This window comes from Microcaecilia unicolor, chromosome 14, assembly GCF_901765095.1.
Source record: "Microcaecilia unicolor chromosome 14, aMicUni1.1, whole genome shotgun sequence".
NCBI classification, from domain to species: domain Eukaryota; kingdom Metazoa; phylum Chordata; class Amphibia; order Gymnophiona; family Siphonopidae; genus Microcaecilia; species Microcaecilia unicolor.
The window spans coordinates 7875302-7889817 of NC_044044.1; the positions used below are offsets into that span (position 1 = coordinate 7875302).

Sequence of the window (14516 nt, forward strand, 5' to 3'; positions counted from 1 at the left end):
GATGGAAATAGTGGAGACTGGAATTCAAAAAAGCATGGGATGTACACAGAAGATCATTAATTACAAAATGGGTGTTATAAAAAACAGAACTTAAATGACCGCATGTTTTGACGTGTTGAGTGGTGCTTAGATGGCGAAAAACTAAAGCCTTTAACAGAAGAAGTAACTAACTTGTTAGTCTCACTCACACACGCAAGGATTGACTCGGGCTGCACATACTGCAGCGGGGCATGTTTATCCACTCTTACCCTAGCTGAGATAATATTTAACCATCTCTCTGACCTCATGTGCAACTTTCTTCAAATCAATCACCTTACTGTCTAATTCTTCCTACTTTCTTACTCATCTATATGTTACAACTTTGCCTTACCCTTCACTACCAATTATAATGTTCTAGTATATATTGTGTTGTCATTGCAAGTAGTATACCATGCCATACTTTGTATTGTTGTTCAAATATTTTTACTGCTCTAATTGCCTCCTGCTCATGTTTGATCTATTCTTACTGTACACCGCCTTGAGTGAATTCCTTCAAAAAGGCGGTAAATAAATCCCAATAAATAAATAAATCTTAATAAATAAAGCCAGTGCCAGGCAGACTTGTATGGTCTATGACCTGTATTTTGCAAGAGAGTTGGGGAAAGATGAAAAGGGCTTCAATGGCAATCCCAATTGTTGAACCTAAGGACAGTGCTGGACTGACTTCTACTGTTCAGGTACCAGAAATACAAGGATCAAGTATTTTATATTGCATTCATTGTTGGTTTAATCATGAATTGATAATGGATGTGAATGTTGAGCAGACTAGATGGACTGTTCAGGTCTTTATGTGCTGTGATCTACTGTGTTACATGTTACTTAGCTTTGATAGAAAATTGTTTTCCAATTAAATGATCCTTTGTGTTCAGGTCAGGCCTCAGCAGAATAATGTAGCACTTAGGGATGAATATACAACCAAGCAGTCCAGCACTAGAAGCCAGAATGGCAAATATCTCCACAGCCACCATGTATTTACCTTTGGTGCTCAAGTATGCTGGGATGAATGACACCCAGACATTGCAGAACACCAACATGCTGAAAGTAATAAACTGGGCCTCATTGAAACTGTCAGGTAACTTCCTTACTAGGAAAGCCACAATGAAACTTAAAAGAGCCAGAAAGCCTATGTACCCAACTACGCTATAAAATGCAATGGTGGACCCCTCATTACACTGTGATATCATCGTCCCTTTTTTAGACTGTGTCATAGTTTGGGAATGGAGGAGAGATGAGCAGCCATATAGTGCATATCACAACTTCACCCGAGGAGCAGAGAAGGACTAGATAGCTGGAGACTCTGGTCTCACACTCCTGTGGTGAGGGCCAATAATCGAGATCTCAGCTACATCCTCCTCATCTCCCTCGTTCTGTCTTTCCTCTGCTCCATGCTATTTATTGGCCCTGCTGGAAGAGTGACCTGTATGTTACGACAAATGTCTTTTGGGATTATTTTTACTGTTGCTGTTTCTTCTGTATTGGCAAAAACTATCACAGTTTTCCTTGCCTTCAAGGCCATCAAGCTGTGATAGTTTTTGCCAATACAGAAGAAACAGCAACAGTAAAAATAATCCCAAAAGACATTTGTCGTAACATACAGGTCACTCTTCCAGCAGGGCCAATAAATAGCATGGAGCAGAGGAAAGACAGAACGAGGGAGATGAGGAGGATGTAGCTGAGATCTCGATTATTGGCCCTCACCACAGGAGTGTCTCGATATTTAATAAAGATTCCAAGTACTATAGCTGTAATAATAATGAAGAAAATAGCAATGGAAGCCAAAGCTGATCCCAAAATATCATCGTAGGACAGATATTCTATGGTTCTGGGAAGACACCGATCTTTCTTCTCACTCGACCACTGATATTCAGGGCACTTCATACAGTTCACTGCATCTATGGAAGATAGTATATATTAACTCTTAAACATTTTCATACCAATTATTTATTTGGTTAATTACTTTTCAAACATCATACAATTACAACATGTTATCAAGAATGAAGTAAGATTCGTCTCCAGCTGATGTGAAACTATCAGATGGGCCCTGTGAACAGCTTTGGGGCTGTGATGTGACATCATCGCCAGTCAGCTACATAGACCAGAGTCTTCCATAGAATGTGGCTATAAGCTTATACCCAAAGGAGCAAATTTTGCCCCTTCAGACCCTCTTTGGAGCACTGAGAAGTGTAGAGCAGGAGACTCTGTCACTTGTTTCCAATGGGTTAAAGGAAGATGAGAGAAGTTGTGGTGGTGGTACTTCAGAAGGTGGTGCAAGAGGACCTATGGATAAATGCATTACAATCCCAATGACGAGAACAGCTGAAAGTGTGATATAACCTCTCCTGTGGAGGCTTCATTACATTTTGGTGGTAAAACCTATCCCCTCAACCTGTTCCATCTCCAGATTTACAAGGTAATCTCACTGGGTTGTCAGGGGTAATAATGACTCATTCACATCACTTTTGGCGACTTTTTGTTGTTACCATATAAGGATTCTCATGTAGATGCTGTTACTTTGCTTGCAGTTGTTTCTGTTCCCACACACTTTAATAAGAAAGTAGCTGGAACTGTCATTCAGTATAAGGAAATGTTGTGACCAGAACTGAGCATCAATTCAAAGATTTTGACACATTTGTGTAAGTTTACAAAAGTCTACTGTAAATTTTTCCAATTTCAATTTTTAAAAATGGCTACTTTGGATATTTTTTTAAAGTTGAAGCACAGTCTACTACTTTTCTGTCAGTAATAACATCTGGTACTGAGGATAGCTTGCATATATACAGTGGTGGAAATAAGTATTTGATCCCTTGCTGATTTTGTAAGTTTGCCCACTGACAAAGACATGAGCAGCCCATAATTGAAGGGTAGGTTATTAGTAACAGTGAGAGATAGCACATCACAAATTAAATCCGGAAAATCACATTGTGGAAAGTATATGAATTTATTTGCATTCTGCAGAGGGAAATAAGTATTTAATCCCTCTGGCAAACAAGACCTAATACTTGGTGGCAAAACCCTTGTTGGCAAGCACAGCGGTCAGACGTCTTCTGTAGTTGATGATGAGGTTTGCACACATGTCAGGAGGAATTTTGGTCCACTTCTCTTTGCAGATCATCTCTAAATCATTAAGAGTTCTGGGCTGTCGCTTGGCAACTCGCAGCTTCAGCTCCCTCCATAAGTTTTCAATGGGATTAAGGTCTGGTGACTGGCTAGGCCACTCCATGACCCTCATGTGCTTCTTCCTGAGCCACTCCTTTGTTGCCTTGGCTGTATGTTTTGGGTCATTGTCGTGCTGGAAGACCCAGCCACGACCCATTTTTAAGGCCCTGGCAGAGGGAAGGAGGTTGTCACTCAGAATTGTACGGTACATGGCCCCATCCATTCTCCCATTGATGCGGTGAAGTAGTCCTGTGCCCTTAGCAGAGAAACACCCCCAAAACATAACATTTCCACCTCCATGCTTGACAGTGGGGACGGTGTTCTTTGGGTCATAGGCAGCATTTCTCTTCCTCCAAACACGGCGAGTTGAGTTCATGCCAAAGAGCTCAATTTTTGTCTCATCTGACCACAGCACCTTCTCCCAATCACTCTCGGCATCATCCAGGTGTTCACTGGCAAACTTCAGACGGGCCGTCACATGTGCCTTCCGGAGCAGGGGGACCTTGCGGGCACTGCAGGATTGCAATCCGTTATGTCGTAATGTGTTACCAATGGTTTTCGTGGTGACAGTGGTCCCAGCTGCCTTGAGATCATTGACAAGTTCCCCCCTTGTAGTTGTAGGCTGATTTCTAACCTTCCTCATGATCAAGGATACCCCACGAGGTGAGATTTTGCGTGGAGCCCCAGATCTTTGTCGATTGACAGTCATTTTGTACTTCTTCCATTTTCTTACTATGGCACCAACAGTTGTCTCCTTCTCGCCCAGCGTCTTACTGATGGTTTTATAGCCCATTCCAGCCTTGTGCAGGTGTATGATCTTGTCCCTGACATCCTTAGACAGCTCCTTGCTCTTGGCCATTTTGTAGAGGTTAGAGTCTGACTGATTCACTGAGTCTGTGGACAGGTGTCTTTCATACAGGTGACCATTGCCGACAGCTGTCTGTCATGCAGGTAACGAGTTGATTTGGAGCATCTACCTGGTCTGTAGGGGCCAGATCTCTTACTGGTTGGTGGGGGATCAAATACTTATTTCCCTCTGCAGAATGCAAATAAATTCATATACTTTCCACAATGTGATTTTCCGGATTTAATTTGTGATGTGCTATCTCTCACTGTTACCAATAACCTACCCTTCAATTATGGGCTGCTCATGTCTTTGTCAGTGGGCAAACTTACAAAATCAGCAAGGGATCAAATACTTATTTCCACCACTGTATACCCAAGTGGAAATTATGGAGAATGTGATAAGATCAAGCAATTTACATATATTGAATTTTACCATGCTCTTTAGCTTTGTTTGATCATTTTAAACAAGAATGTGCTTTGGCCTAGTAAACCAAAGATCTTCATACATCCCAGTAATTTGGGAAAGAAGAAACAATAGAACTACCATCCACCAAAAGGACACAACCTCAACAGGTGAAACTCTTATCTAGCTATAACCACACGAATACCTGTCTACCACCATCAAGTAACCCCTAAAACTACAACTAGAATCACAAATAACAGACCAGTACTTGGGAACTTGGCCCTAGTAAATGCCAGATCAGCCAACAAAAATTTCCTATGATCCATGATGTCTTCAGCGAATACCACTTAGACATCTTGGGAATAACTAAGACTTGGCTGGATAAAAAGAAGATTCACTATCCTACATCAACCAAGACAAGGGAAGAGGGGTGGAGGGATAGCAATCCTGATACGAGAGACAATCAAACTGCTCAGAGTTTCCATCTTCTACCTGTCTGAATCAGAATGCCTCCTAATTCAGCTGTGAGATAAGGAACCAGTGCGGCTTCTCGTGGTCTACAGAGCACCTTAAAATGTATCATTTGTACAAGAAGTACTGAATATGGTGACTGAGATAACCCTGAGCTACCCTAGGTTACTGATCATGGGAGACTTTAACCTACACACTGAAACTCCAGACACCACTACTGCTGCTTTCCTTGCTACAACGGCAGCTCTAGAATGCATTCAGGTGATCAAATCTCCAACCTATGAAAAGGGCTATATGCTAGACTTGGTGTTCTGCAAAGTGGTTGACATCTTTGAACACAAGACTGGTTGCACCAAGATAGCACACCTGTCATGGACTGATCATTTTCTAATCAAATTTTCATAAGTATTGCCATACTGGGAAAGACCAAAGTTCCATCAAGCCCAGCATCCTGTTTCCAACAGTGGCCAATCCAGGTCACAAATACCTGACAAGATCCCTAAAAAGTACAAAAGATTTTATACTGCTTATTCCAGAAATAATGGATTTTCCCCAAATCCACTTAATAATGGTCTATGGACTTTTTCCTTTAGGAAGCCATCCAAATCTTTTTTAAACTCCACTAAGCTAACCGCCTTTACCACATTCTCTGGCAATGAATTCCAGAGTTTAATTACACGTTGAGTGAAGAAACATTTTCTCCGATTCATTTTAAATTTACTACATTGCAGCTTCATCGCATGCCCCCTAGTCCTAGTATTTTTGGAAAGCGTACCCATTCAACTGCACTCATTATTTTATAGACTTCTATCATATCTCCCCTCAGTCACCTTTTCTCCAAGCTGAAGAGCCCCAGCTGCTTTAGCCTTTCCTCATAGGGAAGTCGTCCCATCCCCTTTATCATTTTCGTCACCCTTCTGTGCACCTTTTCTAATTCCACTATATCTTTTTTGAGATGCGGGGACCAGAATTGAGCACAATATTTGGCACCATGGAGCGATACAAAGGCATTATAACATCCTCATTTTTGTTTTCCATTCCTTTCCTAATAATACCTAACATTCAGCAGTACACTGAGCAGAAGGTTTCAACATATCATCAACGACGACACCTAGATCCCTTTCTTGGCCCGTGACTCCTAATGTGGAACCTTGCATGACGAAGCTATAATTCGGGTTCCTCTTTCCCACATGCATCACTTTGCACTTGCTCACATTAAATGTCATCTGCCATTTGGATGCCCAGTCTCCCAGTCTCGTAAAGTCCGCTTGTAATTTTCCCCAACCCTCTTGCAATTTAACAACTTTGAATTACTTTGTGTTGTCAGCAAATTTAATTACCTCACTAGTTACTCTCATCTCTAGATCATTTATAAATATGTTAAAAAGCAGCGGTCCCTGCACAGACCCTTGTGGAACCCCACTAACTACCCTTGAGAATACTGACCATTATTATATAATGTTATCATAATTGAAAGTTGAACATGGTTCTTTGGTTTTGACTTGGTCTTTTGGGAAGATTAATAATAGTTTTAATTGGAAGTTAATAAAGCTGAGGCCGGAAGTTAGGAAAGCTGCAGCCAGGTATGCCACAAGCTATTTTGTTGTTGAGTCTTTATTTTGATTGACATTTGTTTATTTTATTAGACTCCATTCCTTTTATCTCGCCACACTTTATGCCTGGAATAGGCTTCCTGAGCTGTTACGTCTAGCTCCATCCCTGGCCACCTTCAAATCCGGGCTAAAGGCCTACCTGTTTGATGCTGCTTTTGACTCCTAACTTGTCACCTGCTCGTAACCTTTATCTTGTCTTTCTCTCTTCAATAGTCCATTTCCCTATGTGTCCTTCTGTCTGTCCTACCCTTATCCCTTATTGGTCCTGTCTGTCTGTCTGTCTGTCTGTCCTGATTTAGATTGTAAGCTCTTTTGAGCAGGGACTGTCTTTTCTTCACGTTCAATTGTGAAGTGCTGCGTATGACTGGTAGCGCTATAGAAATGATTTATAGTAGTAGTAGTAGTATTTGTCTTACTATGCTCAAAAGAAGATGGGAGAGTGCAAATGCCTATCTTATGAGCTATTTTCCAGTTCTATACTGTTAAACTGTGTATCATGTGCGAAGAGGCTAAATGTGTATGAGAGGGAAGGGTGAATAAAGAATAGAAATATTTATCTTAAGCTAACCTCCAAAGTAACTCCATGATAGTCCTGTATGATCTCCTGTTCTAAAAAGTTAGTTTATACTGTTTTCCTCCAATTTCAAGGTCACAGTATCCTTCATCACTAAGGGCTCTTTTTTTAATGCCACACCAGCAATTCAATTCAATTCCTATGGGCAGTGTCACATTTGCTGCACCAGAATAACTGGTGCAGCTTTGTATAAGGAGCCAGAAACAGATTTCAAAACAGACATTACAGCAAAACATGTTCAAAGTTGCTTTCTCTCTCATGAATTTGCTAAAACAATATATTATTATATAGAATTAAAGGTTTTATTTCCAGTTCACAAGAGATATGATGAAATACATTATTACTCATTTGTACTTATCTGACCTGCAATTAGAGTTCAGAAGGGACAAAAGATGGGGTTACTAATAGCAGTTGCCTGAAATGTGCATCCAGTTGGACTACTAGAAGAATCCCCGGTTTTGCATGAGCTGGCAACTGTATTTTTTCTGCTCACTGTACCAGTAACTTATTAATCATACAAGACTATTATATGATAAAATTCTGACTTCAGTCTTTTTAAAGAGGAAATGATTCTACATCTTCTTTTGCTGGTAATGAAAGAGGCCTTCTCGTTGCTTTCTGCAGCAAATCCAAGTACCCAAACTCAGACAATGAGGTCTATTTGTTCTCCTGAAATTCATACAGCTACCATCTACCTCAAGAAAGGGGATCTGCTCTTAGGCGGGATAATTCAGATGTCTGATTACACCGAGTTACGTCACCTACCTCATTTTATATGGCATGCTTCAAACCATATATGCTATAGGTAAGTGTTTTTATGACTTTACTTGTTTCTCACTGAGTAGCATTTTACAATATTTCATTGGGAAAGTATTAGGCAGCTTATGCCTCAATGTGTCCTGAGACGGTGAATGACAGGAATTCATAAACTGAACAATCGAGCAGGCAAACTATTGACTCAGATGCTTAAAGGGAAAATAATATTGCATCCACATTGCATTTCTCAGAGATTCATCAGAAATATTGGTGACAGATGATACAGTGATTGCCGAAAAGTTCTCTCATTTCCATAGTCCTGCCACTGGAGTTTGGTGGTACTAGCCCTACCTTCTTTTGCTAGGAAGTGGTTGACCACTTAACTTTTCCTTTATCCAAATTGGTAAAGATCATAATGGGGAAGAGGGGGCCAGATCTGCTTCTCAGAGCTGGGTAAGTTTCTGCTAACAATAATTTTTTTAAAATTCCTAGGTCCAGCAAAATCAATAATCTAGTAAATTCATTACATCACTCTACAAAAGAATCCCATCCCTTTCTGGTGACAGGTCCTATCAGAGGATGACTTTAAAATCTATTTTGTACCTAGATTTCCTTATGCCTCACAGTTACAGCTGTTAGACACATTACTATCTGTAACTCTTTAATTTTGGTCAATTGGAAGAATATTACATTAGTTGATTATAATTAATGGTGTAATACCATTTGTATGATGTGTAAGTATAAAGCTATTCTTGCTGGTAAGCAATTATCTTGTTTTCGGGAACGTGAATGGAAACCTCTTGAATTTGCTTTAACAGGTACTTGATCACACTGCAGAGTTTATTTTGGTTGATTGTTATTATTCACATGTTTTCTTGTTTCAAGAAATTGAAATTAAATGTGATCTTAAAAAGATTGAATAGGGCCAGACAAGAGTATAGCCAGAGAGTATGAGGAATATGGGGAAAACAGATTTCATACAATTCATGTGACAAAGTGCACCTTAACTCTTAAGGCATTGAGGGACATAATCGAATGGGGCGCCCAAGTTTTCCTGAGGGTGTCCTTGCAGGATGTCCCCGTGAAGGGGCGGGGAAACCCGTATTATCGAAACAAGATGGGCAGCCATCTTTCGTTTCGATAATACGGTTGGGGATGCCCAAATCTCAACATTTAGGTTGACCTTAGAGATGGTCGTCCCTAGAGATGGTCGTCCCCGATTTTCGGCGATAATGGAAACCATTTGGTCATGGGAGGAGCCAGCATTCATAGCGCACTGGTCCCCCTGACATGCCAGGACACCAACTGGGCAACCCAGGAGGCGCTGCAGTGGACTTCAGAAAAAGCTCCCAGGTGCATAGCTCCCTTACCTTGTGCGCTGAGCCCCCAAAACCCACTACCCACAACTGTACACCACTACCATAGTGCTTAGGGATGAAGGGGAGCACCTAGATGTGGGTACAGTGGGTTTGTGGTGGGTTTTGGAGGGCTCACATTTACCACCACAAGTTTAACAGGTAGGGGGGATGGGCCTGGGTCCGCCTGCCTGAAGTATACTGCAGTACCCACTAAAACTGCTCCAGGGACCTGCATAGTGCTTGCACTAGTGAGGGAACTGTTATATGTGGTGCAACAGGAGGGGGACCTGATACCTCATGTCTTGTGCTGGGAGGGGGGACTGCCATTCCTGAAAACTTACCTTGCCAAGGTGTCCCTTATAGAGTCATTCCTTGGGGGCAGGTGGTGGTGCCAATTAAATAGGCACCATTTGTGCTGAATACAAAGCTGCACCAGGTGCAGAGTCTCAGCCAAGCTGTAATTAGGCTCTCGCCAGAGTGCCATTTTGCTCTCTGAATAAACGTTCTGAAACATGCAGCGCCTTTATGGACATTCAACACATGTATGAACATCTTTACATGTGCAGTGCCATATATGGACTTTCAGCATGCGCATGAATGTCCTTACACATGTGGAGCCTTACATGGAGGTTTCACAGGTAGAGAAGATGCTCCTAGTATGACCATGCACGTTTTAATACACACAGGGATGCAATGCACATTCTACAGTGGCTATGCCTGAAAAGACGTCCTTCTTCAACTGAGTTAGACGTTTCCATTTTATACGTTCTTCACCGATATTATGGAACATAGAAAAACGTCTATAATATCTTTCCATTATGCGTGCCTGACTTTGGATGTTGGATAAAAGAAAGGGGTGGGAGATGGACCACGGGTGACAGAAACTGGAAAGACTCAATCTAGGTTCAAATTGTTTATAGCTAAAAGACTCGACACAACGTTGTTTCACTAAAACATCCAAAGTCAGACTTAGACATCATATTGAAAATGCTCCTCCACGTGAAAAGAGGACAATCAGTCAATGGGACATTGAATTGAGTCAAATAAAATAAACATTCCACATGACAGAGATATCAGCATGGAATCATTATGGATAGAAATTCCATGTGTGAAGGGAAGGGTTATTCTTGTAGGGCTATACTACCATCCACCAGGTCAGAATGAACATATAGATGAAGAAATGTGTAAAGAGATTAGGAAAACTGGAAAATCGGGCATTGCTACAATAATGGGTGATTTCAGTTATCCCGATATTGACTGGATAAATGTTAAATCAGGGAGTGCCAGGGAGATAACATTTCTAGATGTAATAAACGACTGCTTCTTGGACCAGCTGGTCTAGGAACTGACAAGAAAGGGAGCCATTTTGGATCTGGTCCTTGAGTGGACTCCACACAGCCATGCAGAAGCATGCAGAAGCAGTGTTCACATCGGGCTCCTTCAATTCATGCTAAATAATACACTAATTGCCTATTTACTGCTCAAAGTTTACATACTTCTGCTCAGTCTATGTTGGGGTATCAGTCCTGAGCTTTATTTTTAGTTTCCTTCCTTCACTTAGTTAATTTCATTTGTTTTGTTTGGATGAAAGCAACTTTTTGCCTGCCTGCACTTTTCAAGCAAGCACCCTTTCTCTTTGCTAGTGATTTGAGCTGGATCTACAACAAAAAAAAGCCTCCAGGGATCTGCATCAATTGGATCAAAGAGCATTGAGATCAGAAACTGCAAATTGAAACCATCACTACAATCTGTGAGTTGAAGTTTCATATCTTTAACTTATATTATCTCTAAATTTCTATATTTCTGAATCTGTAGGATTCCTTAAAACTAAAGGAAACCCTGCACTGTCTCCAATAATTTCACATAGAAGTGCTAAGTACAGCCATTTGTTATCTCTACTGCTGGAAACCTTTGATCTCGAAGGACTGGTCTGAATTTACACATTTAAAAAGGTCTGTTCTTTCAGATATTAAAGCCAAACCCTGCATTGCCAACTAGTAAGATTGCTGATCTACAGGGTGTACACTCCAAAGAGTGGATGCCTCATAGTGAAATTTTGACTAACTAGCTTCTGACACAAAAAAATGTGTATTAGTCCCAAAAACTATTCAAGTATCCTAGTGGTGTGTGGGAGAGGAAACCATAATCCCCACCAACCAAAGAGAAGGCAAAAGTGCAAGAGGTCAAACACCTACATAACAGTACCTCCCAGAGTTTGGAAGGAGATCAGAGACAAATAAAAAGCTGACTGCTGAGAATTTCCTAGAGGCCTTGGACTATCCATATGTGGATGAAGACAACAACAGTGTCAGAACAAGTTGACATCTGGAATACACACTCAGCTAAGACCTTAGAGAAAACAGCACCACTAAAAAAAGGTCTTATGTCCCACTCACAAATACTCACCTTGGTTTTCTCCAGAACTTCGGATTCTTAAACGCGAAGGACGTAAATTGGAAAGGAGATGGCACAAATCTCGCCTGGATGAAGACAGCCTAAACTGCAGGAAGCACATGGCAAAGTACCGCCAAGCCTGAACAGCAACCAAAAAACAGTATTTCTCTCAATGCATTGCACAGACTGCCAATTCAACCAAGCAGTTGTTCAGTATAGTAAACAGTCTACTGCAACCACCACAACAGAACCAGCCTGCCCAATCTAAACTGAACTGCAATGATTTTGCTGCATACTTTGCCAACAAAATTAAAACATCTCCGCCAGGATTTACAGACAATCCCAACAAGTCCCCAACCAGTCAACCAGGGGTGCACAACGTGTCCCCTCCTAACAGAGACAGATGGGACACTTTTAACCTAATGGCAGAGGAGAGCCTTGACAAAATCCTAAGAGACCTTCAAACAACTACCTGCGCCCTCAATCCCTGCCCATCAAAGATATTATTATTAGCATTTGTATAGCGCTACCAGACGCACGCAGCGCTGAACACCTGACACAGAGAGACAGTCCTTGCTCAATAGAGCTTACAATCTAAAAATACAGACAAGACAATTAAGGGTGAGGGAAGAACTGGGTGAGAAAGAGCAAGGGGAGGGCAATTGAGTATAGGCTAGGAGCCAAAAGCAGTGGTGAAAAGGTGGGTTTTCAGCATAGATTTGAAAACAGGTAAAGATGGAGCTAGACGTAGAGGCTCAGGAAGTCTATTCTAGGCATAAGGTGCCGCGACGGAAAAGGAACGTAGCCTGGAGTTAGCAGTGGAGGAGAAGGGGGGCAACAAGAAAGATTTCTCCAGTGAGCAGAGTTCACGGGGAGGAATGTAAGGAGAGATGAGAGTGGAGAGGTAATGGGGGGCAGCAGAATGGATGCATTTAAAGGTCAGTAAAAGAAGTTTGAACTGTACGCGGAAGCGGACAGGGAGCCAGTGAAGTAACTTGAGGAGTGGGCTAGTGTGGGTATAACCATTTTGGCGGAAAATAAGTTGTGCTGCAGAATTTTGGACAGACTGGAGAGGAGAGAGATGGCTTAGCGGAAGACCAGTGAGAAGTAAATTGCAATAATCCAAGCGAGAGGTGACAAGGGTTTGGATAAGGGTTCTGGTAGTGTGTTCAGAAAGGAAAGGGCGAATTTTGCTAATGTTGTAGATAAAGAAACAACAGGTATTGGCGATTTGTTGAATATGAGCAGAGAAGAAGAGAGAGGAATCAAAGATGACTCCAAGGTTACGAGCCGAGGAGACAGGGAGGATATGAGAGCCATTGACAGAGATAGAGAATGGGGAAAGAGGGAAGGAGGGTTTAGTGCAGCAGGCAAGTATGGGCCTTATAGAAGGCGCCACAAAAATTGTGAACACCTCTCTTTCTAATGGGCAACTACCAACAGAATTAAAAAGGGCAGTGGTTCGCCCTCTGCTGAAGAAAAACAACATCCTGTTTCTAGTAAAACTTATAGAACAAACAGTCTGTGTTCAACTTAATTATTGCCTAGAAAAGAGTAACTGGCAAGATCCATGTCAATTTTGATTCAGACCCGGTTATGGAACAGAAATGGTCCTTGTATCCCTGCTAGATGATCTTCACAGAAACTGAGAAAAGGGTTCACCTCAATGTTAGTACTGCTAGATTTCTCACCAGCTTTTGACACTGTGGATCATGATATCTTGCTAGCACGACTTACAGAAACAGGTATCAATGGAACAGATCCTATCTATCAGACATGCAACAATCCATAATGTTTGGCAGCAGCTCATCACCACCATGGACACTGACATGCGGGGTACGACAAGGATCAATATTGTCACCTATTCTGTTCAATATCTACCTCAAGCCACTACCTGAGATGATTCGGTCAATGGATACTCAGTTCCACATCTATGTGAATGATGTGCAGCTACTCATACCCATTGAACCTGACTTACCTACAGCCTTGAATAAACTGATTACCTTTCTAACATCAATTCAAGAATGGGCTAAACACAACAAACCTTGCCTGAACCCAAGTAAAACTGAGCTTCCCTGGATCTCTAACACAAGCGGATATATACCAGACATCAAAATCCCATTTAGGAAGTACGAACTCCCCCTTAAATCACAAGTCATGAACCTTGGAATACAGTTAGATTCAACACTTACTCTGATCCCTCATACCCAAGCAACCTTCTAGAGCTGCTTCTACTATTTACAACAGCTATGTTGCCTTTCTCCTTACATCGAGAAGGTAAATCTTATCCCAGTTGTGCGTGCCATGGTAACATCAATACTGGATTACTGCAATACACTATACAATGGTCTGACTACAAAGTGCCTGCACCAGCTTCAGTTGATCCAGAATGCAGCAGCAAGACTCATAGAAGGTTGCAAGTGACGTGACCACATCACATCATTTTTGCAAAACTTTCATTGGCTAAATTTAAAACTCTATGTCTAATCTTCAAGGCCCTGAAAGGAAATGGCACTGAGAATCTGAATAGGATGATCCTCCACACACCGCCAAGGACACTAAGGTCTTCCCATGCACTAACTACACCCTCTCCAAAAGACATTACACGTTATGATATCCATAAGTGAGCCTTCTCCGGAGTAGAATTGAAAGAAACCTTGATGAACTGAGCCAAATTGACAAACTTAGCAGTAGTAAATCACCTGGACCGGATGACATATATCCAAGGGTACACTGAGAACTCAAGCATGAAATTGCTGATCTGTTGTTAGTAATATGTAACCTGTCATTAAAATTGTCCATAGTCCTTAAGATTGGAGGGTGGCTAATGTGAGGCCGATCTTTAAAAAGGGTTCTAGGGGTGCTGGGAAATTATAGACCAGTAAGCCTGACATCGGTGCCAGGCA

The 14516-nt window shown here is 41.6% G+C and overlaps 1 protein-coding gene across 1 annotated transcript in view; it reads left to right on the forward strand.

The window, feature by feature from the left end:
- Positions 1-981: 981 nt before the first annotated feature.
- Positions 982-14516, forward strand: part of LOC115458253 (vomeronasal type-2 receptor 26-like) — a 41723-nt gene continuing 28188 nt past the window's right edge. Inside the window, exons 1-2 of the mRNA XM_030188115.1 lie at positions 982-1111; positions 11032-11092. Coding sequence (XP_030043975.1) covers positions 982-1111; positions 11032-11092 — 191 coding nt within the window. The remainder of the gene's footprint in view (positions 1112-11031; positions 11093-14516) is intronic.